This window comes from Carex rostrata, chromosome 7 (genome assembly GCF_964058835.1).
Source record: "Carex rostrata chromosome 7, lpCarRost1.2, whole genome shotgun sequence".
NCBI classification, from domain to species: domain Eukaryota; kingdom Viridiplantae; phylum Streptophyta; class Magnoliopsida; order Poales; family Cyperaceae; genus Carex; species Carex rostrata.
The window spans coordinates 8223361-8250175 of NC_135924.1; the positions used below are offsets into that span (position 1 = coordinate 8223361).

At 34.2% G+C, this 26815-nt stretch overlaps 3 protein-coding genes and 1 long non-coding RNA gene across 5 annotated transcripts; 3 read left to right on the forward strand and 1 right to left on the reverse strand.

The window, feature by feature from the left end:
• The first annotated feature begins 392 nt into the window (after window positions 1-392).
• Window positions 393-4507, forward strand: LOC144557631 (cyclin-SDS-like). 2 transcript variants are annotated; one of them, XM_078306229.1, is made up of 7 exons: window positions 393-1150; window positions 1681-1848; window positions 2253-2419; window positions 3137-3265; window positions 3506-3686; window positions 3920-3964; window positions 4160-4507. In XM_078306229.1, the coding sequence occupies exons 1-7, from the start codon at window positions 443-445 to the stop codon at window positions 4193-4195; spliced, it is 1434 nt and encodes a 477-aa protein (XP_078162355.1). In that variant the 5' UTR covers window positions 393-442; the 3' UTR covers window positions 4196-4507. The 2 variants fall into 2 exon arrangements, with proteins under 2 accessions (XP_078162355.1, XP_078162354.1); XM_078306228.1 differs by having other exon boundaries at window positions 4129-4321.
• A 3717-nt stretch (window positions 4508-8224) lies between these two features.
• Window positions 8225-10444, forward strand: LOC144557116 (protein RGF1 INDUCIBLE TRANSCRIPTION FACTOR 1-like). Its single transcript, XM_078305650.1, has 3 exons — window positions 8225-8494; window positions 9484-9642; window positions 10205-10444. The coding sequence occupies exons 1-3, from the start codon at window positions 8225-8227 to the stop codon at window positions 10442-10444; spliced, it is 669 nt and encodes a 222-aa protein (XP_078161776.1).
• A 6156-nt stretch (window positions 10445-16600) lies between these two features.
• On the reverse strand, window positions 16601-17745 carry LOC144556471 (uncharacterized). Its single transcript, XR_013512462.1, has 2 exons — window positions 17603-17745; window positions 16601-17244 (listed from the first exon to the last, which is right to left on the reverse strand). It is a non-coding gene; the product is annotated as an uncharacterized LOC144556471 (long non-coding RNA).
• A 234-nt stretch (window positions 17746-17979) lies between these two features.
• LOC144556472 (FACT complex subunit SSRP1-like) lies at window positions 17980-26179 on the forward strand. The gene is made up of 16 exons (XM_078304826.1): window positions 17980-18147; window positions 18629-18814; window positions 19487-19592; window positions 20068-20204; window positions 20573-20656; window positions 20780-20871; window positions 20955-21063; window positions 21342-21428; window positions 21546-21638; window positions 21988-22185; window positions 22523-22674; window positions 23248-23395; window positions 24330-24431; window positions 24790-24957; window positions 25728-25806; window positions 25889-26179. Exons 1-16 carry the CDS (start codon window positions 18094-18096, stop codon window positions 26008-26010), a joined length of 1917 nt encoding a protein of 638 aa, XP_078160952.1. The 5' UTR covers window positions 17980-18093; the 3' UTR covers window positions 26011-26179.
• Window positions 26180-26815: the final 636 nt, after the last annotated feature.

Here is a 26815-nt window from a genome sequence, read left to right on the forward strand (position 1 = left end):
ACGTTATTTCACAACATCCATAATAGTTAAGCCAGCATGAATTAGTATATTCCAAGAGCTGGCCAATTCATATAAGGCATCCAAAAGTACAAAGTTGTAAAATTGTAATATGACGAGAGAATCTCTGCCAGGGGATCTTTTCAGTGATACCAACGTCTGACATAGCATCCTCACGCTCTCACCCGAAATTCTTTTATCTAGACAAGGAGTACAGATTTTACACATAGCACATAAAAAATGAACGAAACCATGACCCACATATCATTGAGGAAATAATGGAAATCTTTTTTATACGCCTGGTCTTCAAAAGCATATTCTTCCTCTTCTCCTTCTCTATATAAGACAAAACCGTCGCCGCGAACAGAACAACCAACCAGTCCGTCTCTCTAACACACTGACACACTGGAAACAGAGGAGCTCATCAAACAAACACTATTTCACCATGCTTTCAAGAGTTCCGGATCCATTCTCATTCAAGAAAACCACAATTACAAAGCCACGATCCAATTTTCCTCGTCGGAGACGAGGTGACATTGACGGAGCTCCGCCTTGTGTGGTCGGAAAAATGGCCTGTTCGGACTCTATATCCTCCTGCGTCCATAGCGAGATCTCAACCGTTTCAACCCTCTCCTTCAGTGGAAGATCCCACTCAAGACTGAAGCGCACAATCGAACTTGAAGTCGAGTACAAGCCAGACACTAAGCGATCAAAAAAAGATCAGGAGATCGCTTCAACTGATTCGAACTCTGTGCTGGAGTCCTCTTGTGTTGAATCTGCTTCTATTTCTAAAATCGCGAGGAACTCACCTAATCTAGCCTGCTCCGAGCGGATTTCCACAGTCGATACTGATTCGGCCTGTGTGGAGTCTGATCTGGTCCTAATCTCGTCAGATGAGTGTGACGTGTCATCATCAAATCACATGATCTCGTGGTCTGGGAACAGCCTCTGTTCACTGATCAGTTCTTCGTCCTATGCTTCTTCTTCTACTGGAGGAGGATCCTCTGATGGGGCTTACGATACATCTGGACCATCCATTGCATTTGCACAGTTTCTACAGCTTACTCGAATGTTCACTGGAAGAAGGATAGCTGCTAACACGCACCCTAAAGGGCCGAATGGATTGTTTGGAGAAAGCTTGCTTGAATTTGAGGTATCTGAAAGCTCAATACAATTGTTATTTTCCCTGTACTCTGATTTGTGTTATGGATTTTCGTTTGGCTGCATTTTGAACGATTTGATTCTCGATAGATATTTTAATTTTTAGCCTAATTGAGACTGTACTTCAGTGTTCCAACCTCCAAGTGTAAACTGGAAATCTAATATCGAAACTTGAATTGTACTTGAATTTCTAATGTTCAAATTGAGTTACAACTTACAACTCAACTCAACTCATGCCATTCTTTCATTGTCAGCTCAAGCATGAACAAATTGTACATGCATTTTGAACATTTTGCAAGGAAAAAGGAATGAAGTTGATTATAATGCTGTTTCAATACTATGTTTGTATTCCTTCTGGTGCATAATTAAATTGCAAATTCCTTCACACTTCTGTAATTTTAGCACGATTTTGCTTTATGAGCAGAATTACTGTTTCATTAATGTTCCTTTTACTTTGCTTTCAGTTAAAATTGTTACTATCTAATTCATTTACAATTCCAATAAATCGGCTTGCTGGTGTAGGGAAGAAGGTTGATAGAAGAAGAGAATGAAGAGAGCTACAAAAGACTCAGGGGAAGGGAACGGCATGAGACTTCTATGCATAATTATATTTCTGCGTACAACAAGAGTACAAATCATGGTGATCTGATTTCTGCTCAACGGTCCATAATGATCAATTGGATATTCCAGGTATATACTCTGTCTGCTATCTTTTTTTTCTTTTCTTTTTTTTTTTTTTTTTCAAACTGTACCAACATTTGTATGGTAGAATTCTAATGAAAATTTAAACAGTTCACTAGGTTTAATTTGTTTGATTTTGGTTGTGGATGTGTAAACTCAATAGGACTGGGACTTTCGGAAAACTCACTAGGTACTTCACCTTTTAGATTTTAGAAAGTTCCACATTTTACCTGCACATTTTCTGAAAACAACAGTGCATGTATTGTGGTGTATATTTTTAGGAACAAAATGATGACCAAATTTTACTAAAGGTAAGCAATCAAACATTTGCAATATTAGAAATTTGACTTCCAAAAATCTCAAAGAATACAAGTTAAAATTAACCTTTCCTTTTCTTTTTTTTGGCTTTGCAGAGGTGCCAAGAGATGGAGTTCCAGATGGAGACTCTATTCCTAGGAGTTGCACTGATGGATAGATTTCTGGGCCGGGGCTATTTCAAGACCGAGAGAAACCTCCAGTTGCTAGGCATAGCTTGCATCACTCTGGCAACCAGGATTGAAGAGAATCAGATCAGAAACAGGTAAAGCTTCCCTGCTTTTTTTTTTTATTTCCTTCAATGCATTGAGCCTCCTCCAACGGACCAGCTGTTTCAGCACCAGCTAGATAGCAAATTATGAGGCCTATGCTACTGAAAGAAGCCAATTATCTTTCTTTTTTTGTTCATTTGTGTGTTGATGATTCTATCTTGCTTTCATCGGACTGATACCTTTAGTTTTAAAGGAGCATGTGTTTCAGCGACACCAATTCAATGATGTAAGAATGGGTGTGGCAGAGGTCGTAGTTCTTATGCCTAATATTTGGTCACCATTAATCGGCTAAGTTCCGATACATGGTGACAGAACAGAGGGATATGAGACCTCAATTAAGGAAGCATATGTGCATGTTGCTGAGAAGATGTGTCAGGGTTTTTATTTCTGAGGGCTTAGTCTTATTTAACTTAGGATAGTTTGTAAGTATTCTGTTTCATGTTCATGAAACGGGTGAGAACTTTAAAGATCGCCTTTTTTCAATTGTGCATTTCTCCTTCTCTTATTCTGCTCTTCACCAAGTCACCATTTTTTTCTCCCTCGTGGATAAATGAGGAAGGAACAAAAAAGTAGTTGTTGATTTGATTTGAACTATCCCTAAATCCCAAGTCAATATTCTTGTTTAGTGTTTACATTATAGTATGTGTTAAACTCATTTAAACATCTTAATTTGTTCAATACTCATCAATATCTTTTTGCACTTTCTTCAGGTTGAGGCAAAGAACTTTCAAAGTAGGTAGCAATGCCTTTGGCCGAAGTGAGGTTGTAGCAATGGAATGGTTGGTGCAGGAGGTGCTTCATTTCAAGTGCCTTACTCCCACAACTTTGAACTTTCTATGGTAATAAATTTGATACCTCTCTTCACTAATGTTAGGTCTTTGCCCATTGTAAAAATAATCCGACCTGGTTCTTTACTATTAGACAACTCTGGCATTCTATGTTTGGCAGTGTATACTGGCACAAGGTGAGACAGTCATGGTTGATACAAAGCTGTTGCTTGTCATGCACTTAAAATTATACATCCAATAAGAAGGTTGGTGTTAATTGATTTTTCATGTGATTTGATTTTGTTTATTTAGGTTTTACCTCAAGGCAGCAATGGTGGGGCCAGAAGTGCAGGAAAAATCGAGGTTATTAGCAGTTCTGTCGCTTATGGACCACACAAGGCTTTCGTTTTGGCCATCCACTCAGGCTGCTGGAATTGTTATCCTTGCCTGTCTTTCCACTGGTCATGATCATTTGTGCAGCCATGTCATGGAGGTTCTCTATCTCTCTCTATCATTTGTCTTTCCACTGCCCATGATCATTTGCGGATCTGTTCCAAAATGAATCAATAAAGCCCTTACATAAGGTCCAATTTATAAAGTCTGCTGCCCTGTACAGGATTGCCAGAAACCTCAATAACTGATGCGTAATTGACCATTGCAGAGTGAAGTTCAACTTTCTTTTCGGAAACAATGTAATCTTACTTCACTGCATTTTAAACTTTGCAGACACACATTAGGACCAAAGATGATGATTTGCCGGAATGCATAAAGGTATATACATATACATATATATATGATATTTCTCTCTCTCTGCAGCATGCCTGTGCAATTCAATAATTCAATTATTAACTTAATTAAATAGTGGAATTTTGTTGCTACATACAACATAAGGCTTCAATTTAAACACAATTACTGATCAAACAATTAATTTTCAGCGGTTGTGTTGTTTGTTCATCTCTATTGCAGAGCCTTGAATGGTTGGTCCAATTTGCTCGCCCGTAAGGTTGTTTGGGACAAAGTTCAATTTACATTCTTCTGATGCACTTCAATAATATTTTACACATGTACAGCCAGTTTCTTTCCAAGTATAGCTTAACAAATAGCGCACCATACATCTCCAAGAAAAGTGAGAAAAGTATACATGTACAGATGTTTATAGGAAATAATTTTGAGAGTTATTCTTTTTGTGTTGCGATAAGATTTTCCATGTTAACTTTTGTTGGTAATGGATAAAAGTGCCAATAGAAAGTAATGTTTTGTAATTTTTGCAACTGCTAATTTGATAAGAGATAAATGTTTGGGGGTTGAGGATTTTATAGGGTGTTGCTGATATAATTTCTACTGTGTTTTACTTTCCATGACCTTTGAATTCATCCTTAAATTCCCCTTCGTTTCCATTCCGAGTTTTCAGTGTGTAATTCTGTATGGTATAGCCCCTGCAACCAGAAAGAACTGATATATCTAACAAAAGAAAAAAGAAAAGCACCACCAGACAGTCAATTTCTACTTTAAACAAAAGAAATGTTCAAAATTAGAAAGAAGTAAAAAATCTAAGCTAATATTGACGCTCAATTAGGGTATCAGAGAGGAGGAGAGGAAAATAGACGGGAGAATTCAGAATTCCCCCTGTTTCTGTTCACGAGGCCAGTCCCTAAAATCTCATTCCTTGAAATTTTACCGCAAGAAAAACAAAAGCATTTAATTTTTTTTTGCACTTGAACCCCTACAATTTTATGTATTACAAAAACTATATGGAAGTAGGATTTTATTTTTGACGAACTATATGTACACAAGTAATTTATTTAATTAATTCCTCAGTATAATGTACGGCTTACCGTACGTGATTTATGACTGTTGAAGTCAAACCTAGGAGGACTTACATTAGAGAATAGGGTAATTAAAAATATCAACTCATATCATCCATAGCAACAATATTGGGCCTTCACCAGATTTGGGCTTTTCCGGATCCTGGTTAGTTGTTGGGCATCTATAATGATCCAGTTTAGTCTCCTGTTTCCTTTTTTTATTTTTTCGACCGTTCTCTTCTAACATTTCTATGCTGATAATGATTTTCCTCTTTCTTGTTTTAATATTTTCAACTTGAACTTTGACATGCATTGTACTCCATTTAATTTGTATTATAAAAGAAGGATTTGCAATAAATTTTGGCGGCACATGTAATTAATAGGCTGGCGTCATTGTATACAAATACAAAAAATCGCATGAAGCATCAACTTGATGCATATATTAAAAATTAATATCTGACTAGTCGGAACACAAGTTGTATTGCAAACTTTTGATCCCACAACCGGAATTTAACTCAAATGATTTGTTTTAGTTAATTAATTGCAAAAACTGAACGTCATGCTTCATTCACACTAATATTTTATGTGTGGCAGACTGACAGGTAGAAATAACCTTGTCATCTGAGTCACCACATACAAACAAAGAAAGTAAGGATAACAGTATATCAGAGCTTCGAAAGGCCTCAGAATCACAGAGAAAAAAAATAACCTTTACTATTGTAACCGAAGTCATAAATTGCTCATGTAACCTCCATTAAAAGACTGATCTGTAATGTTTGGTAGTACATAGTATTTCTATTAATGTTTCGTTACTACAAGTATAAACAATTTTTCTGTGCCCTTTATTAATGAAATAACACTTCACTTTCATTATAACGTAGACTGGTCAAGCAAGTACCATATCTGTAAACTAGCCATAGAATTAGAAACACTCAACCAAGGATAAATTTATCAGAAAGTGATAAATTGAATCCAATCAGTACCCTTAATCTGATTTGTTATAGAATTAATCGATTTCTAACTAATTGTCGAATTCTACCTGATTATAATTAGAATTGAAAGTGACAAAGGGAAAATGCTGATAATCAAGTTTTTCGAAGAATTCTTGCTTATTATATATGATTAAGATTTGGTTGACAATCTCATACACTGATTTTCTGCACAATATGTTTAGGCCCCTAAAGCTTGTCTCGCTAGACACGATGCTAGATGGTGGGTATTTCTATTTAAACGGAAGGAATCTAGATGGCGTTATAGATCAACCGATGCTGCGCTGTGAGCCCACGACAATTCAGACCATTGCCACTGACACAAAAGGCCTGTCATAGCAAGTTTATTTCCAAGATAATTGCCGCCAAGTCCACTCGACCGTTTTAAGATTAACGGTCCAAGAGTGATTCAAAATTTTAAAAACACATACGTCCAGTGTTAGTGCTGATACATATTAACCTGCAGTATCAACAAATGACTTTTTGGTTGATTAGAGAGCCCCAAATTCTTATTGATTTTACAAAAACTTGGAGGTATTGAAGGAAATATGCACATAATTTGTAGCCACGGTGAAACTGACAGTATGCTATTCGACCATTATATAGTTGAACATAGGACATGCACTATATATTTTAACTAAATGTTTTCCTTTTTTGGTTAATTAAACATAGTAAGCATTAACCATCAGCACGAAAATTCAATTAAACTGGGAAATAATGATTATATTCCTTCTATGCCTGTTCTAAAACACAAAAACCTTGGATAAAAATTGCTCCGACTCAGAGTCGAGTACTGACAGTAATTAGTCATATATATGCCAGCTGATGATAAGATAAAAATGACGCACTCAGTAACTGATCACACATGAATTTACTTTTGCAATATTTCCTGGGGGGATGAACATGAGGAAAAACTATGAATAAATAATTATAATGTATCTACATTCTCTGTGGGTCCTACTTTCAGTCTCTGCAGATGGTGTCAGGGTGGTGCACCAAGCGAGAGAACTAAAACACCACTCTTGATACTTTCCTCCTTTTTTTTTTTTGCTTTCTATTAATGTGTGATATAAATGCAATCATACTAACCAAGCCAAAAACCTTTACTTAGTTTCTTCGCCGACCTCTCAATCTTCTTACAACAATTCTTCCTCAATCTAATCAAGAACTGGGAGAGCCTGAGATCAGATTCAGGCAGAATTAGGTTGGTAAATTAAATCTTCCATTAGTTAGTTTAACCTTGTCCTACTTATTGCAATTAGGTTGTAATTTGCTCAAAAATTGATGGATTTTTTTTATTTTCTATATAGTCTGTTAAATTTCAAGATACTACTTATCCAGTTTGCTCTTGAATTTCATTAGTTTTTTTTAAAAAACAAAAAAACAAAAGGTCAATCTTTTTGTAGATGGTTAACTTCAATCCCATTTGCAATAAGCTTGTTATCTTTAAACAATTTTTCTGCATTTTTTCATAATTAATTATTTTGTCACATGTAGTATTTGTAATTGAAATATATCAACTGCTGTTTATAATCTTGAATCTGTAATTTGGTTATCTTGCTAAATTATCTTAATTCTAGATATGTTGTTTTGCTTTTTCATAACTCTCACCAATTTCTTAGTTGATCTAAGCACATGCTTTAAATTCTAGTTAATTTTGATTTCTATTATTGGAAATAAAACCAAATTCATGATTAAATTGGAAGGTATTAGTTCTTTCTTCCTTTCCTCAGATTTGCTAAATATTTGCTCTTAAATGCTTAATTTTGTAATACCAAACACACTGGTCTATCTCAGAAAAGCCGATCGTAGTTCTTTTGATCATGTAGCACTTTTGAAATCTTAATATTGTGTCTTTTTATCTGATATTTGATCAACTTAGAACAAGATCTGTTTCTTTTGAAGTAGCATATAAATCTTCATCACTAGAAACATATTTCATGATCAAATCTGGTGCTTTCAATTAACCATCCCTTTATCCCCCTCAAAATGAAAATTTCATCCTTCTTAATCTGAATCTTTTATTCAAATCTAATCAAATATTGCATAAATATATTGAATTGCTTTTATTTGGAAAAATTCTATGAGGAGCCATTGAATTATCTGAATTTGTGTGTTGAATCATTAATTTCAGTATTTCCTGGCAGTATTTTAGACTATTTAATTTAATCAACTGTAACTTTTTTTTCTTTCTGTTTCCAGTAGTCTAACTCAAAAGCCTGTTTGAAGATTGCAATATGGAACAGGGGAGCGCTCCATTGCCCTCTTGGTTGCAGCCTTTGCTTGCAAGCAAGTTCTTCGAACAATGCGAGGGCCATAGCAAGGAAAAAAAGAATGAAGAGAATCACTTTTGCATGGATTGCGCGTGCCGCCTCTGCCCAAACTGTGTGGTTGAACACACCAACAATGGAGGAACACACAACCTCCTTCAGATCCGTCATTACGTGCACAGTGACGTGGTTCGTGTTAGTGATGTTTACAAGCTCATTGACGTTTCAAAAATTCAGGTAAAATTTGCTTGGTCAATGATAAAGGAAACTTGTTGTTCGGTTCTAATTAAGCTAACATTCAAAGGGGGTATTTGGACATAAATTTCTATGTATATCCTCAGCGTACCTAATTTACGAAGAGTTCAAATATGAGTGTATCAGTCTACAATTTTCTATTATTTGATGTTTGCCGCTTGTATGTAGCTCTCAGTTTTCATAATGGATAGAAAAATTATTTCTCATGATTTTGTTCAACTCAGAATTGTTCTGAACCAACATACAGTCCTTTCCTTCCATCAAACTTTTGTTGATCAAATGGTGTTCTTAATCTCTTGGAGGATGCTTTCTAAGTGAAGCTTTGCGATTACTTGCTCATTTTATTCGATCTTTTGCTCGCAGAAGTTTCCTTTGCTGGGCCTTACTATATGCAGATCAGTCTATATCTTTGTAGCTATTCACATGTACCATCATTCCCTCTAAGTATAAGCGCATTATCTGAGATCTTTGCATGCATGCATTGAGTGTGTCGATGCATGCTACTGACCTCAAAATTATGGTGTACACTGCCCTTAAATATTAAGATTTTGTTTGTCTTGTTAAGGAAACCTCTTTCCAGAACAAGAAATGATATTTTGAATTGCACAAGAAATGCCTACTCAAACCGCGTTGTTTTCCTTTTGTTATTTTGTTATTACATGCAGGTGTTTTACTAAAAGTAACGTCTTATTTGGTATGGTTTATATTTGTTATAAGAACCAAGATCGTCTCTTAGGGCCTAATTAAGTTGCATCTTTTACTCAGTGAGAGCTAATATTTTGTCATGATTACAAATTTTGCAATTGTTGCTTAGTCCAATTCATAGTTGAGTGATGATGCATTGTAATGCAATTATATTATGCAGAGTACCTTTTCCCCCTCTCTGTTAATCATATACATATTTTCATCAAGTTTCTAAATTTCCTAATTCGTTTTCCGGATGATCTCTATGTGTGTTGTTTCAATTGTAGCAATATATAGCAAACAGTGCGAAGGTTATCCATTTGAATCCAAAGAGCTCAAAGCCATATCCAGAAGGTGTTCCCAAGTCATACATCGGTGGCACCCCGTGCATTATTTGTGCTCGTGCCATTTCCAAACCCAATCTCTTTTGTTCCATAGCTTGCAAGGTAATAATTTAACTGCACTTATTTCTCTAGAACATTATTTTCCCATTAGGTAATTCATGAGAGGGAGCTGTTATTTATTTTACGTTAGCAATATTTAGAATTGAATGAAGTTATAGAATTATGTGTTGATAATTAGAGGTGATTTTATGGATCAATTCGGAGACCTACGCGGTAGATAAAAAGTACTTTACATTAACGAAATGGTTCTGTAAATGCTATATGTGCAAGTTTCAGAGTGAACTTGAACTTTTATATTAAAAAGGAGTGAGCATATGCGTGATTTTAGAAATTCAGATTGCAGAGAATGATGCATAGAACTGTCGAAAGCAAAATTGATATATATTTTTTTTGTGAAGTAGTATTTTCTCTAAAATTAATTTCTTATTGAGGCATGGAAAACTATATGCAATGCACTTGATTCTCCATCTCATAATATATTATATGACTGATATTAGTCATATATGTCTCTAGTGCTGGCACAAGAAACAACAGTTCTTCCATAAGCAAACTTTTCATCAAAAAATTAAGAAGGATCAATTATCTAACAAATGATTTTTCTTAGATAACTGAGTATCCTGACAAAGAGGGCCACTTGAACATAATAGCAACTGGGAATGCTTGTGATGATGGGTCCCAATCAATGACTGGTGTGAAGCGCTTCTCTACTGAGAAAGAAGAACCCTCAAATGTTGGCACCTTCTCTGAGTCAGGATCCGAGAAGAGCGATGCCAACTGTCCTCGCATCATCTCTTACCGCAAGAAAAGCCGCAAAGGTATCCCAGTGCGGGCCCCTTTCTTTTGATGCAAATCAGCGTGTACTGCTTAATGGTCATGAACTGGTTAATTAAGAAATAATTGTGACTGTTGTATTTGATAATAAGCTGGGAGGGAAAAACAGCAAGTCTGATGTCTTATTTGTCAGGGTGATGGACACCAGTTATTGATCAATCTGATGTCATCAAATTATTAGGGTTTAATAAACATCTATTTGGAAACTTAATAATGTTTTGTGAAATTGCATGGAACTCAGTACATGCCCTATTCCTTTTTTTTCTTTTCTTTTTGAGTAAATCAACCAAGAAAAAAAAATACAAGTAGCTACAACAAATATAATATAATCAATCAAATAACATATACCACCATTTTAACTTCTCTGAGTCTTTCAATTTGTGAAGTATGTTTGATTTGATCCCCGAAATGTTCAACAAAAGTCTAGAATACAATCCATAAACTTTTTCTTAATCTCATTCCAAATAGACCAACAAACAACCTTACACAACCTGATCCTAGCTATCTGATTTGGCTGAACCCTACTGACACCATATTCTTGCCACCTCAAATCAATATGCACCATTATCATTTATTGTGGAGATCAACATAATGATTTAATTCAAACACTTTACTCAAACTAACCGTCAAATTTTACAACTGAACTTTAATTCAGTATACTCAATTTCACCCAATAGTACCCAAGGAATGAGAAGAACAAAAATGTCAAAACTTTTGGACGGGTATTATGCCAACCTCAATAAATTAAATTCTTAATTCTATTAGCTAACTCAAATTCACTAAAGCTCTTCAATCCTTCAAATATACAATCAATAAATCTATTCTCAGACCATATTGATCTCTCAACTACCTTCCTCTCCAAATCAATGCCTATCAAGTATGGTTGAAATTACAACAAATTAATACGGAGAAAATGATACAATATGCGTATGTAAAATTGATAATTGACAATACGAATAAGGATATGAATACTAGATACGTAACTGTAACATGTTGCAAAGTACCAAAACAATTTGCGGAGAGTACGTAGAGAAGAAAACCCATCATGAAACAATTAATGTGCGACATGCTCTGAGGTGTACTTTCATGGCCAAACAATGCAGCCTGCACTGTTTGGATCAGTGATTGAAACCAGGTTGATGTTTAGTTGTCATATACTCATATAAATCAACCCTTGCAACAGTAATTTATATTTCTATAATGATCGATCTCCATACATTGCTTATAGAGAAAGCTTGTAAGGAGACTAGTTGATTTAGCCGTGTCAGGACCAGAGCAGCTAAGTTTGATCAAAGTTTGAATGAACTCGACAAAGTTTAATCCATTGGATTAATTGATGTCGTGACTTTTTTAATGTTTCAAAAAAAATAAAAAAAACGTGTTTTGCGCAATTGGCAATAAGATATTGTCAGGTAAGAAATTATAGTGTGTAGTGGAGTTAGAAGTTGGTATCAGATAGAATCAGAGGTTATTGTCAGCATATACATTAAAATTATGATTTTTTTTTTTTTTTTTTTTTAAAAGAGGCAAAAAGCCCATTTCATTACTGAAATTGAGTTAAATACAAAACATAATGCTTGGTTAAATACAAAATTATGATTTATTATATGACTACTAATAATTACTTTTTTTTTTTGCTCTATTAGTATCAAATTTTATACTGGGAGAACCGCAGCCCCATCAGTCCCTCCTACTTCGTTCCTGGTTTAAATTTGATGTAAACATACTGAATTGATTTAAAAAATTTAAACATCATCTTATTCGTAAGAAAAAAATGAAGTATGTGAAAAAAATTTAGAAAGTAGGTGTGCAATTACAAATCTAGTGTCACGTTGAAAGTATTTGATTCAAAATTCTAAGAATTGTAATGTTTTGAGTATGTTTACATCAAATTAGTTCATTGCTAAAAAAAAAATTTATACAGTTGCTAATATTCCGTACTGCGTACAGTGGAGAGGATTTGGTCATGTCGAAGTTGTCAATTTTTATTTTGAGTAAAGGAAGGATTTTTACGTTTTTTTTTTTATAAATTTTAATCAGTATTGAAAATTTGAATCTATGTTCTTTTATACATAAAGTATTGGAGCTGTTCAGCAAGTCTTCCTTAAGTCTCCTTAAGATTAAAGGAGTCTCATTTAGCTTCCTTAGCCGCTTAATCCTGCCGAATACCGGTTCCTTAGCACGGATTAATATTACCTCCTTTAGCCTCCTTTTGTCCGGATCTTAATCCTCTGCCCGGGTCTTAAGGCATCTCTACCTCTTTCTTTAGCCTCCTTAGCTATCACTCACGGATTAAGACAACCGAACATCGGTTCCTTAAGCTTTCTTAAGACTTAATCCTAACTAGGATTAAGAGGTGTTGCCGAACAACCCCATTGTGTTTATCAATTACATCAGATTTGGTTCTCCAGTCATATATGGATCTCATCTATCTGCACATTATCTTGTGTTATTAATTAATATTCTAAAAAAATGATTTAAGTTTAAATCTCTAAGATAAGTCATCAATTATTTTAGAACCTTGGATATTGTCAAATGTAATGTTACCACTAAAAATTATTTAATTTTCTACTATCAAATACTCACCAAATATATGTGTGGATTATATCTAATTTAATGTGTGAAATTACTTTATTGGGTGATCATTTTATTAAAATTTCTATATATTTTTGATGTTGTATTCTATTTGATAACATTTGTCTCAATTTAAAAATTAAATTTTCGAAACATAATCCAAAACTAGTACTATTTTTTTTTATAAAATGAGCCGAATTGCAGAGCACACCCTTAAAAAAACTAATATGCATGGCTAGTGGAAAAAAAAACAATGAACAAATTAACTTCACAATGCTTGAGTTTATGTTTTACCGAAAATAGTTGTATGGTGCATTGATTGTTGTAGTGTATATATTTAATCCAGGAATTTCAATATTTAAAAAATGAGATCATGAGAACAAGAAGAAGTGGATGCATGGCAGATGGCACCATAGACTGGACAAATTTAAGCGTTACTGCTTTTACATTTAGTTGTAGAGTTAGTAGGTAGTAACAGGCTAACAGCCGTTAAAGTTTGTAGTTTTGACCAACGGATCCATTTTGAATCATCGGATTTCAAATTAGGGATTAAATTGAATTTGTAACTTTGTATTGATATAAAACGAAACAGAGATGAACGGAATGAATCATTGTAAAATAATCACTGCAAAATAATCTCTTTCCATTAAATTAAGCCCTTATTACTTATTAGAGAAAAAATATAAAATACAAAAGACTTGAAGGATGTGAGTATATATGCGACAATAAAATTTTAATTTTACCCCGTACCAACTCTCTCACAGTTTGTTGGTGCATGAACACGTGGGCCCCGTTCCTTAAGAACATTCTTTTACAAGCCATGAAAGACACACTTCCTATTAAAGATAATATATAATTTTGTGCATGCTCCTGGAATATTTCCATAGAATTATAAAACTAAGATCGGAATTAATTAATCACGGAATGAAAACCCTGTAGATAAAAGCTACTATACCAAATTAATCTATTTAGAATATAAAAATTACGTACGTACGTACGTACGTACCCAATACTACATGAGATATTAGTTTTTCGAGGGTATATATATATATGTTCAATAAATCATAAAAATTTATTAAGTAGAAGAAATTATAATATATATAAGTGTATTACTCATTTGCCATAAATAATTGTTTCACAATATATAGCTCTTAGCTCATAGCATTAATTTCAACAATATTTTGAACATATATATAAATCATGCATCAATTTCTATTGCCCTCGTGCAACTTAATTATTAGCTGCCTAGAGCCTTTCATATTATAACAAATACAATGAGAAACGATGTACATCTCATCCTGTTAGATCTAAAATGGCATCCATAATCCATTATCGTAATTGTAATTAAGGTTTGCGCCATTATGACATACAAAAGTAAAAAAAAAATTTGCAATAATTTTGAAAATATCTGTTTTTTCATCGAATAGTTGAAGATATATAATTTGTGTCTCAAGTTAACTACCGACAAAATTTAGTCACGCCACGTGTAAATCATGTATAAGTAAATGCTCTACATAGATAATTAACGGTTTGTTAGCACTTTTCGAGACCAATATTCTAGATAACGGATATTGGTCTCTAACGGTAAAGGTGTTAATTAGTCGAGGCTATAGCGGGTTATGCTAATTAAGGCGGAAACTATGCTACATATTACTTTACTTAAATATTATTAAAACAAAATTTACATTATATATTTAAATGATTATTTAATGTTAGAAATATTAAGAATTAAGGGACAAATGGGTTCAAAATTCAGATGGAGGAAATATTTTGTTGTAATAACAAGGATATTAAATAGTTGGATGACTTGATCTCCAACTTTACTCAAAAAATAAAAATTTAAGAGAGAAATGTAATAGATCGATAATGAGAGTGTAAGGAGGCTAATAAAAAGAAGGAAAAAGAGATGCCGTTTGGATATTATTAATTGTATCTTCATTCAATATAATTGTTCATTTATATCAATATTGGACTATTTTTCATTCACTACACATTACCAATATATATGCTATATATACTAATATTGTTTAGTAAAAATGCAAAGTTTTTAATGTAATGATTGTATATATATTTATGGAAGTTATTAATTTGTGAAGATAAGTGATTGTAAGTTTACTAATTACCAAATTGAAACGTTAAGAGTAGTAATGTTATTTTGTGCTACACCAAGTGCATTCCAAAACCATTACTTTATACTCGCCTGTCTTGGTATACTTTCTTTACGGAAATAAATATAACATAACATTTAATAAGCATTAAATCCTAAAAATTACTGATCATCTCTCCGTTCCGTGCTTCCTTTGTGCATGCTAATTTAATTGGTATTATTTTTCTTTCTATCTAAAATTTTCTCATGATATACTTAAGTAGATCATTTTTTTGGTAATTGCTCTTTGTTTGTGCTACTTTAGGTCATAATTAATGCTGAATCTTTTCGGTTCTACTGGTTGAATTCATCATGCAAATATTTTGTTGACTTTTGTGAAGAATTCATGTATAGGATTTAATTTATAAATCATGGTGTAGTGCTTCAACGGACCTAGTACAATGCCATTGACCTCATCAATGGTAAATTCATTAAAATCATTTTATTAAGAACTATATTATGATAGTTTTGTGTACTAACACAACAAAATTATTTTCAGCAAGTTGAAGTATCAAATTCAGTATGCAATTCAGATGCAACTCTATCAAATTTAGTCTATAATTCGGATGCAACTCTATCAAATTCGGTCTTCACTTTACCTTCTAATCACATGAAGATGATGCTTTTATTCATGTGATCAAGGCTGGTTTTTTTATTCTGAAGTTGCACATTACGGTTCTTTTTATTATGAAGTTACCTTTAAATCACATTATAATTCTTTTATTCTAATCCAAGTATGTTTGTCTTTCTATGTAGAATTCAGATTTCAAGGAGAACACAGATCCATATTTCAAAAATATTACATTGACCCCTTCTTAGTGGAGAGAGATATAGGTTATTATTGAATAATTTTATTTGGTTAAAGGTTAATGCAAACTTGGTGTTTTGTTCTGGTCTAATGCAAAGGCTTTATATGCTAGACTTGTGCTTTTTTTCTGGTCTAATGCAAAGTTGTATAATTGCTTTATTAATCAGTAAAAATGCTTCTAATATTCTTTATATGCTGTGAAAATTTTAGAAAGAAATTCATAAGGGATAAAAAGATGTGATTTTTTTAAGGAAATGGACAACAATGCCCCTAGTATCATAATGTTGAGGAGAGTTCAGCTCAATCAGAAGCAGCTATTCTCTACAATGGCTTACATGTAAACAATCTGTTGTGCCTTATTTGCTAATTATCTCTCTTTTTATATAGGTTCTTAGAGAATCAATGGAAGGGCTTAGATGTGATTGTATTATGGTAGTGTCAACCCTGATAATCTATGGAAGGGCTTGTTGTTTTACACGTTTCTTATTTCTTATTGTACAATTGTTTCTGGTAAATAAGAGAAATTTTGCTATATGCTATTCTGGAATGCTTAATTTAGTGTATATCCATATTTTTTATAATGTGAGAATCATATTTTGTGTAATTTTTATGTATCTGAATCTATTTTTGAAGAAAAAAAATGAGGGTCTAGCACCAAAATTTTATTAATTTGACATCATAAGTGTAAATTTACAAGAGTTTAAGCCTACAAAAATAAAGTTAATACATGACATTAATTCAGAAACAAAATACAATTTGACAGTACATCTTGTGAAATATGGGAAGAGAACAAAAAACGAAAAAGAGAGAATAAAAAGTAAAACAGAAAAATGAAAAATGAAAGGCTAACTATGCTACATCTTGTGTAATATCATCCAGCATTTAGAATTCTTCATTGTTGGCTCCATTGCGCTTTACACAAATAACAAAAATTTGGCAAGTTGTATACTCTTTTTATTAAATTCTCCGCTGTCAGAATTTTGTTGCTCAAAAGAAGTCAGGTAAATACTTTGCTTCTTGGAGGGGCATTTAAACTCCAAATCCTACTGATGCAAGATGTAATCCTGGGACGTGTTTGAGAGTGTAATATACACAGATTTTACTGAGAAAGCTCCATCCGTAGTTGGTTTCTAGTTTGCATCATCTCTTTCTGCTCGGCTTGTTCCAATGTCTGACATCAGCAGCTGTAATCGGGCCTTGTTAGCAGAGGACCTGAAATTCATGGCCGGCCTGATGCGACAGGTTTGGTTTGAAGAGTTGTCATCTCCTGGTTTCGAAGTAAATCCTGCAGTGACCAATGAGCTTTCTGATTTTTGGGCATATGTGAATAAAGTCGGCAATTTATATTTCACTATTCATTCTCCCCAGTCTTGAGTCCAGAGATAAATACTTTTACCAGAAACCAGTATTCTTCTGATAAATAATACATTACAAAACTGCTGTACCGATCTCAGATGTTGATTGAAATTATTGAAACCAGTTACACTAGATTCCGTCTACCAGTAACATACCAGCCTACAAAAGCCGGCCCTAATTTCAGGGAAGCATTGTTCTTACAGGACAATCTTCTGACCTCATTAGAAGAGCATTAGCACCAGGAAAAGCACTCAGGGGCATATATGCAAATGTCAGAGAGTACAAACCTTGAATTGAGACGAAATAGCCGACCTGAAAATACATGCTAAATCAGATCCAAGACTGACATGAACATAGTCGAAGGCCAGCGAGATGGGAGGAGGGGGTAGGAAGAGAAGTAAAGCAAATCGGTGGGAGGTCGAGCTGAGCTGGTCGGAGGAGAAAGTATTGAGAGGAGAGAGAGAGACGAGCTTCTAACGGTGAGAAATTCTCGCGAAGAAAAAGAGAGACGGAGAGAGCTGGTCAGCGGTCGGTCAGCTTGTATAATAGCCTCGGGCAGCGTTTTTTTTGGTCCGCTGGATTAGATGGACGGTCCAGATATCTGCCCAATGTACATGCTAGGGTAATAGAGGATACGGATTCACTGGAAAGGGGGCGCGCCTCAAATTACTAAAGACTGAGAGGGAGAGGGACCAAAAGAGAACGAGAGAGAGAGAGAAAGAGAGAAAGAGAGAGAGAGAGAGAGAGAGAGAGAGAAGTGGTCGGGGAATAGAGAGAAATGACGGACGGACATCAGTTTAATGGTATTCTCCTCGGTGGCCGAGGAGGCACGGTGAGAACAGCCGCTTTTGATTCATCCCTTTTAACTGTTACATTTTTTTTTCTCTTAATTTGTGCGTCTCTTTTGGATTTTGGACTCTTAGGTTTGATTTCGGTTCGGTATTTTGCTGTAACCATGCTCGAATAGCTGAAATTGGAATATTACTGAGGATTAATTTCTGAGTATCAGGCCTCAGTAGCTGGCTTGGAATGCATTAGGGTTTGATTTCAGGGTTTGCCTTACATGCACCGACAATTTTTTTTTTTTTGGTGAAGGTGTAATATTAGCTTGTACTTGATATAAACGAACTTCTGTGTGCTGTCATATTAATTTTTAAAAGAAAGATAATTTATTAAGTTTGCTCCAAATAGTTTAGCCCTAGTTTTCTGGAGCTTTGAAGTTCTGAGGTGCTATTGATTTTAGTGAAAATAATTTAATAAACAATAAATTGAGCTTGAGTGTGTTTCCTTTTGTCTGCCATTTTTTTTTTCAGAACCCGGGCCAATTTCGCCTAAACTCCGGGGGACTCCAATGGAAAAAACAAGGTGGTGGGAAGGAAATAATTGTCAACAAATCTGAGATAGTATCTCTCACTTGGATGAAAGTGTCGCGGGCTTACCAACTTGGGGTGAGAAGAAAAGATGGGGTATTCTATAAATTCATTGGTTTTAAAGAACAGGTAATTGTTCAACTTAATATTTTGGTTACCAGTTTATTTGAATAGACCCATTAGTATACTGTAAACACGACAGTATAACAAATTGGGTTGCAAAAGATGAAATGTTTTCATAGAGGGATGCTTTGCTCATATAAGTCCATTGGGTTTAGCCTAATTTTGCCAGTGGTTTCATATAAGTTCATTGTTGTTCCCATTTGAAATGTGAATGCAAAAATGTACTGCATGACATATAAAAAGAATTCTTCGAGATATAAAAAGAATTCGCTGAAATTTACTTCCCCCGTTTCAGGTGAAATTTCAGTTTTTAAAATATCAATATATCATATGTACCGTACGTGAAATCTTCCAGCTACCGCTACAAATATGGAAATTAAATTTTTGAGTAAAACTTGCAAAGAGCGAAGCATACTATCCATTACTGATCGTTCTTACTACCCGGGGCCCAAATTACCTGTCCTTCTTGACTGTTTGTGTCTTTATTTATGTTGTGGGATTATGTTGATGGGGGGAATACGTGACATATTTAGCTTTTGCAAGGTATGCATTAAATCCTTGCTTGGTTCGTTTAACCACTTTGTATACATTAGGATCAAAATTTGACCCATTGTGGATTTATTAAGAATGATATTTGACTAGATAAGCTAACAATTATACTGTACTTTTGATATGAAGGATGTTGGCACTTTGAATAGTTTTATACAAAAGAATATTGGAGCAACGCCTGAAGAGAAACAGCTTTCTGTCAGTGGCCATAATTGGGGAGCTGTTGACATAGATGGTAAATTTCATTCCCTTTCTTATTTAGTACTTAATGTCAGACATTTTTGCAAATTAGCCCAATGTCTAACCTTCTCTGCTGCATTTCATATATTTTAATGACATACAAGATTGTATGGTTAAGTTGTAAATCACTCCAAACCTTTGGAAGGTATGCTGAAGAAAAAGGTGACTGAATAGCCCCTAATTTCAATCTACTTATAAGTAACATGAATTTGCAGTATAACTTGTAACATCTAGTTGGCTTGTTTTTAAGATTGGACATAGAAACAAGTAGCAAACTCTAGTTAGGAAAACCTATCTAAATATATAATGAAATATTCCCTTTTCATTATAATTATAATAAATAAATAATGTTAGATGATATTTGCAAAGACGCAGAAAACTGTTCTCATTTTGAAGAAGAAAAATAATTAATGTTATTAGCTATTTTATGTATACCAGCAGAACGTGCTAAAATTTGCTTCATATTGTAGGAAACATGCTGACATTCATGGTTAGTAACAAACAAGCATTTGAGGTCTCTCTAGCTGATGTTTCGCAGACACAGTTGCAAGGGAAAACAGACGTGTACTTGGAATTCCATGTGGATGATACTACGGGTGCAAATGAGGTGCTTAATTCATTATTAGTTTAGTTAAATTGCATAAAATTTTCACTCTAAATTTCTCTGGAATACAAGATTCTCATTGACAAATAAAAGAAATAAGTTATTTGCTATGATACCGAACTGCTAGTATAGTCTTCTGGAAAAGATATGGAGAAGTATCAACCTTAAATTCTGGCAGCTTTTCTCCTAATAAAAATATCAGTTCCCTAAATTAATGCTAGTATACTTTTGATGAACAATTTGTTACTGTTCCAAAATATGGTTGGAAAGATACTTGATGTCAATTGAATTAACATGAAATTTGAGGGGCAATTTCAATATCAATTTCCATTGATTTAATCGTTATGAATTAATTTTGTGGTCAAATGTAGAAAGATTCGTTGATGGATGTGAGTTTCCATATTCCCACCTCCAATACCCAATTTGTTGGAGATGAGAACCGGCCTCCTGCACAGGTGAGTGTTTGTTGTCAATCTGATTACGTTCAAGGGTAGTTTTTAAATTAACAGTAAAGCCGTCAGTTGACTTCAGATGTTTAGTTTTAAGCCAATTTCTAATTTATTTATTTTTGTTTTCAGGTTTTCCTGGATAAGATAAAACAGTTCGCAGATGTAGGATCATCGGAAGAGCCTGTTGTTACGTTTGAAGGAATTTCAATTCTCACACCTAGGTAGACAAAAATGGCATTTCTATGCTCTTTCACCTGCTGTTTCAACCCCAAGGAGGGCTAACATAATTTTTTGTGTTTTTCAGGGGACGATATAGTATTGAGCTGTACATGTCATTTTTGCGAATCCAAGGGCAGGCAAATGATTTTAAAATTCAATATACCAGTGTCGTTCGCCTCTTCCTGCTGCCGAAGGTTTGCTTTTCTTTTATGTGAATATGTTGATTTTGCTTTTCTTCTATTCGAATATATTGAATTTTAGATTTTGGGAAGAGGATTTCCCTTGCATACCCATTGAATTGAATAATTTCCCAGGTGTCCCTGAAAATGTGAAGTATTTTTGGGCCTAAACCTTTAACCCTTCTTCAATAGTAGTTTGGTATTTGGAAAGGAGTAAGAGATCAATTTTTTTTGTCATTTATGAAACTATTGGAGATAATAATTATTATATACGTGTGTTATTATATATGCAGTCCAACCAGCCTCATACATTTGTTGTGATTACTCTTGATCCGCCAATCCGCAAAGGACAAACTCTGTATCCGCATATTGTTATTCAGGTACATCCTTTTGAATTACAAGTTTACAACTCAATTAAATATCTACTTACTGTTGAAATTTATTTTACAACACATCACATATTCTATCATTTGGTTTTCATTTTAATTTCAACTCAGTTTGAGACGGAGGCTGTTGTTGAAAGGGAACTGACGTTAAGTGAGGAACAACTTACTTCAAAATACAAGGACAGACTGGAGCCAACATACAAGGTGATATATGCATATATATTTGTATACATCACATATTGTGAATGTCTCTATTACTCGTAGGAATTACTTGTAATCTGGGCTCTGTACCTTTTTGGTCCCATGCTTTAATAAATTTGTGATTCCCTTTCTTGGTTGTTTCATCATCTGACTTTCCACCGAGGGTAAGTTGAAGCTAGGGGTTAGACTACTGCATTGTACACTGAGGACTAATCTTGGTTTGCACAACTTTGGGTTAACTCTTGCTAAGTTGGGCATTATTTTGAGCAATTGCAAAAATTGGATTTCATTACTAGATGAAATCTAAATCCTGTAATGATGCTAGCCATAATCTTGTCCCATTTTTGTTCAGGGTTTAATACATGAGGTCTTCACCAAAATTTTACGTGGCTTATCGGGTTCAAAGGTGACAAGACCTAGTTCATTCCGTAGTGCTCAAGATGGGTATGCAGTTAAATCTTCTCTTAAGGCAGAAGATGGGCTGTTATACCCGCTTGAAAAGGGTTTCTTCTTTCTTCCCAAACCTCCAACTCTAATACTTCACGATGAGGTACAATTTTTTTCTGCTTTGATCTCACTCTTTATTATATTATATTTTTTTTTCATTTTTTCATTACTCAGGGTCACATTCACAAGTAGTTTGGATAAGTTTGTCCTTTCCTTAAAGTGCTGATTGGTGTGTTCTAATTTTTCATGGTGCCATTGTGAGCTTTGGGATGCTTTTTGTTAATTGCATAGTTGAAATTGTAGATATAGTCTGATTTGAGTTGTTTTTCACAAGGGTTTGTATTTCCATAGTGTACACAGTACAAGTTGTTTATTATGGTCTTTTCTTTTTAAGTATAATAGGCTGCTTGTAAACCTCTTTAAAAAATTAAATGACGCAGATTGATTATATGGAATTTGAAAGACATGGTGCTGGTGGCTCAAGTGTGTCATCTCACTACTTTGATCTACTAGTCAGACTTAAGAGCGAACAGGAGCATTTGTTCAGAAATATCCAAAGGAATGAGTACCACAGCCTCTTTAATTTCATTAGGTATATCCTTTTCCTTCCTCTCTTCTTACTTTTTTCTAATTCCTGTGGTTAAAGGTTACTTAAACTGTTATATTTATGTTAAACTAGACATGTTCGAAATGCCTGAAAAATATAAAAAAAACGGCCTATATTTTAAAAAATAAAACAGTTCACTCAGTCCCCAACTAATCCTTTTTCATCTTTGCTTCCTCTTTTTTGAATGATGCAGAAAAGAGGGGCACTTATATGATTTTTTTCATCGTTCTTGTTGTTATTTTGGTTTTTAAAGATATTGGGAGGAAAAGTTATGTTAGTGATACTTCCATATTTTGCAGTCAGGGGTGTATGTGATAATTATTGTTCTAGGAATTCTCCCCTTTATTGATAATGTGTGCCAAAAGTAACAGACATATTTGTGGGGATCTACCTAACATTGTATGAACCTCGCATCTCTATGGAGATGCAGGTTCAATTCTCGCAAGAGGCATCTGAAAGGATGCTGAGGTTAAGGCTGCAAATATTTCACTGAATAAACAAGGCTAACATTGTATGAGGAAGAATTTCACAATATTTGGTTTACTCCTTTTTGTAAAGTGCGAAGGGCTTGAAGATACTCAACCTAGGGGAGGTGCAAACAGCTGCTGGCGTAGCTGCAGTTCTTCAAAATACAGATGACAGTACAGTTGATCCGTATCTTGAGGATATTAAGAACCAAGCTGGTGATGATGAAAGTGATGAAGAGGTAATTACCTAACTTCACTCATGATGCATATTATTACTTTTCTTTTCTGGCCTCTGTATATAATGATTTCTTCCTGGTCTTCTTTTTTGCCAATTTTGTTATTTCATTTTGGTTTTCTTTTCTCAGGTTGCCTGGTCTTTAGGGTTTTAATTTTGACTTGGTTCGAAAAACATTAGAGAAGATTTTATTTTGGGTCAGCTCATGAAGGTAGCCTTGAGCTTAACCTTTGAACTGTCAGATGGGCTTCAAATGAGAGTCTGAACTGATGGCCATGATCTATCTATCTACTTTGTTAATGATGCATTAATGTCTAATATCTGTACATTTTTTTTATTTTGTATTTTGTTGTGTCTAAGATCAAGAGGATGGTAATGTTAAAAGTACCAAACAGACTTCTCAACCCTCATTTTTAAAATTTTGTGATCTTGTACGAAACAAACTTGGTATTTAACAATGTTGGGAGGTGCTGTATCTGACTCTGTTGTGAATTAGATCAAGATCATTTGTCTGGATCTATCTTTTGAAGCCCATGTGGAGACTTAAAAACTAATCAAACAACCTTTGATGTGATAAAAATGCTCTAGTTGAGCCAGAAAAGAACATTCCTATCATTGGTACTGTATCGGTTGGTCTGGTTACCTTGGGTATATGTTCGTTCACTTTGTGTTTGGGGCTGGGTAGATCATTAGGAAAGATTACATTATGAAGACACATTGAAAATTTCCTTGAGAAAAGCCAATAATTCATGAAAATGTGACTATCAGTTAACTCTTAATTTAGTATCATTGAATGAGAATGTACAGAACAATTTCTTGCTTCTGCTTGCATGCACTTGTAAAGCTCAATTTTTTAATTGCGATATTGATTATGCAAGGATCTAAGCGACTTTCTTCATTGTTGGTTTTCTAACTGATCTTGCCCTTGCTTATGACAGGATGAAGATTTTGTTGCTGAGAAGGATGACAGTGGGTCCCCCACAGATGATTCAGACGAAGAACATTCTGATGCCAGTGGCAGTGGAGGCGAGAAAAAAGAGGTAACATGTTCTATGCCTTTATTTTTCACTGTTTGCATTCTTAGTACTCGAATATTTTCAATACTTTGGCTTTTGATGCAAGGAAAACTAAAAGACGTAACAAAATGATACCACTGTACCTTAATTTATAAAACTTTTTTTTTATCAATACAATTGTTAGCGGGCAATTCACCTGTTGTTGGTTTTGGTCTTCTTGATTAAATTTGATTACCACTGTACCTGCTACTATGGATTTTATGAGGATGCCTTTTCTCTTAGAAATATTATAGATGGGTAATCTATATGGAACTGTAATATTTCTGCTTTCTTAAATATTAGAACTTCAAAGAGATGTAATATGAATGTTCTTTAACAACAGAAAATGCCGAAAAAGGAAGCAACTGTTACCAAGCCATCATCATCCAAGAGAAAAGCAAAGGATGGAGATGAAGGGGGATCAAAGAAGAGGCCGAAGAAGAAAAAAGACCCAAATGCCCCTAAAAGGGGCATGAGTGGCTTCATGTTTTTCTCCAATGCAGAAAGAGAGGCAAGTTTTTTCTTCTTTATTTGTGAAATATTATTATGTACTTTTGTAGCCATAATGTTGTTTAGATTGGTAAAGAAAAGTGGTTGTGTACTGATATAGGAAACAAAACTTGAGGCTGTTCATGTCATTGTTTTCACTTATCAGAATATATGTTGTACTGCAATGGTAACCCATCTACTCTGTCATAATTAGGGGTGCAAATGGGTTGGATATTATCCGACCGTATCCGCATCCGTATCCGAAAATTAGATATGGATATCCGAATATCTGTGCGGATACAGATACCGATATGGTTTTGAATTTTAATTATCCGTATCCGAATAGTAGATATGTACCATATAATTTACCATAAATAATTAAAATATTTATGCATATATCTACGGATATCCGATCCGTATCCGTATATATCCATCTAATATCCAATCCGTATCAGTATCCAAATATTAAAAGCGGATACGGATATGGTTTTACCACTATCCGATCCGTATCTGATCCGTTTGCACCCCTAGTCATAATATTTAAGAATCTCTACCACAATTTTGCATACGTAGTGCAGGGAAAAGCAAACATCATAGTAATTTTGAACAGCTGTATTTATGTTGCTGTAGTGTGCATATATGTTATTGCAAAGCATGCCAAAAAATTTAATACCCTATTTTATGACCTTTTTTATTCATGTAATTTTATTTGTTGCCGGAAAGTTTTTGCATTTTTGTGTGTTTTTGTTAAGCCACAAAAATAATCTGTTAACATTATATATAATTGTGCAGAATATAAAGAAAAGCAATCCGGGATTGGCCTTTACTGAAGTGGGGAAGGCACTTGGTGAGAAGTGGAAGAAAATGTCAGGTAATATTGAGCTATATTCCTTTTTTATTTTCTTGTCATCCTACTATTTTTAATATGTAAATTTATGTTCTCTTCTGAGCAGCTGAGGAGAAAGAGCCCTTTGAAACTAAGGCCAAGGCAGACTCAAAGCGGTACAGAGAGGAAATGGCTGGGTACAAAAGTGGTGCTGCTGCCAACGTTAATTCTGGCAATGATTCTGACTAGATTATCCTGTGAAATGTTACTGTCAGAGGGAGGGAGAGGGGGTTGGATAGATTTTGCACATTTTTAGTGAACTTTGATGTCTCTCTCTGTTCTCTTTAATTTAATTGTATTGGGCACTTTTTAGCTAGCAGTTGGATCCAGTACAGTATACATATTTTTTTTTCCTGTCTATTTGGTACCGCTTGCGCAGCCCGCACCGAGCTTTACTTTTTGAATCGTAAAACTCTAAGAGGTCTGGCACTATTAGCTGCATTAGCCTTCTAGAGTAAAGCTCACTGTTTAGAATTATTATCCGCTCGTCATAGAGCCTATTATAGACTCAAAGAAAATCATCAGGCAAGGGTCGGAGATGCTGATACCTCCTTTTATTTAAAAAATCTCACTTCATAAAGTCTTCCCATTGTATTAAATATTTTAATAATCAATTAAGATTATTTGATTAATCAATTAAGATCCTGAATTAAATATATAGGTTTTGATTCAAATAACATTTATCGAATCACATCTTATTAAGATAAAACCTGATAAAAATCATAGTAAATAATTATAGTATAATATCACTTTAGGGATATTTCTATGTTATGACACTAAAACTTTCTTCTTGCATACGAGCTCCTCCAGAAGCACAACAAATACATATGAGGTTCTTTCTTTTTCTTTCATATTTATTTATTGGTTATTGGAAAAAATAAGATTTATTAACTTGACTCAATCTGTCTAATCTTGGTTAGGCGTTGTGTCTTTAGAGTTATTCTTTTGATCTTTTGATTTATAGGAATTGTTTCTTATTGGATTTGTGGTTTCT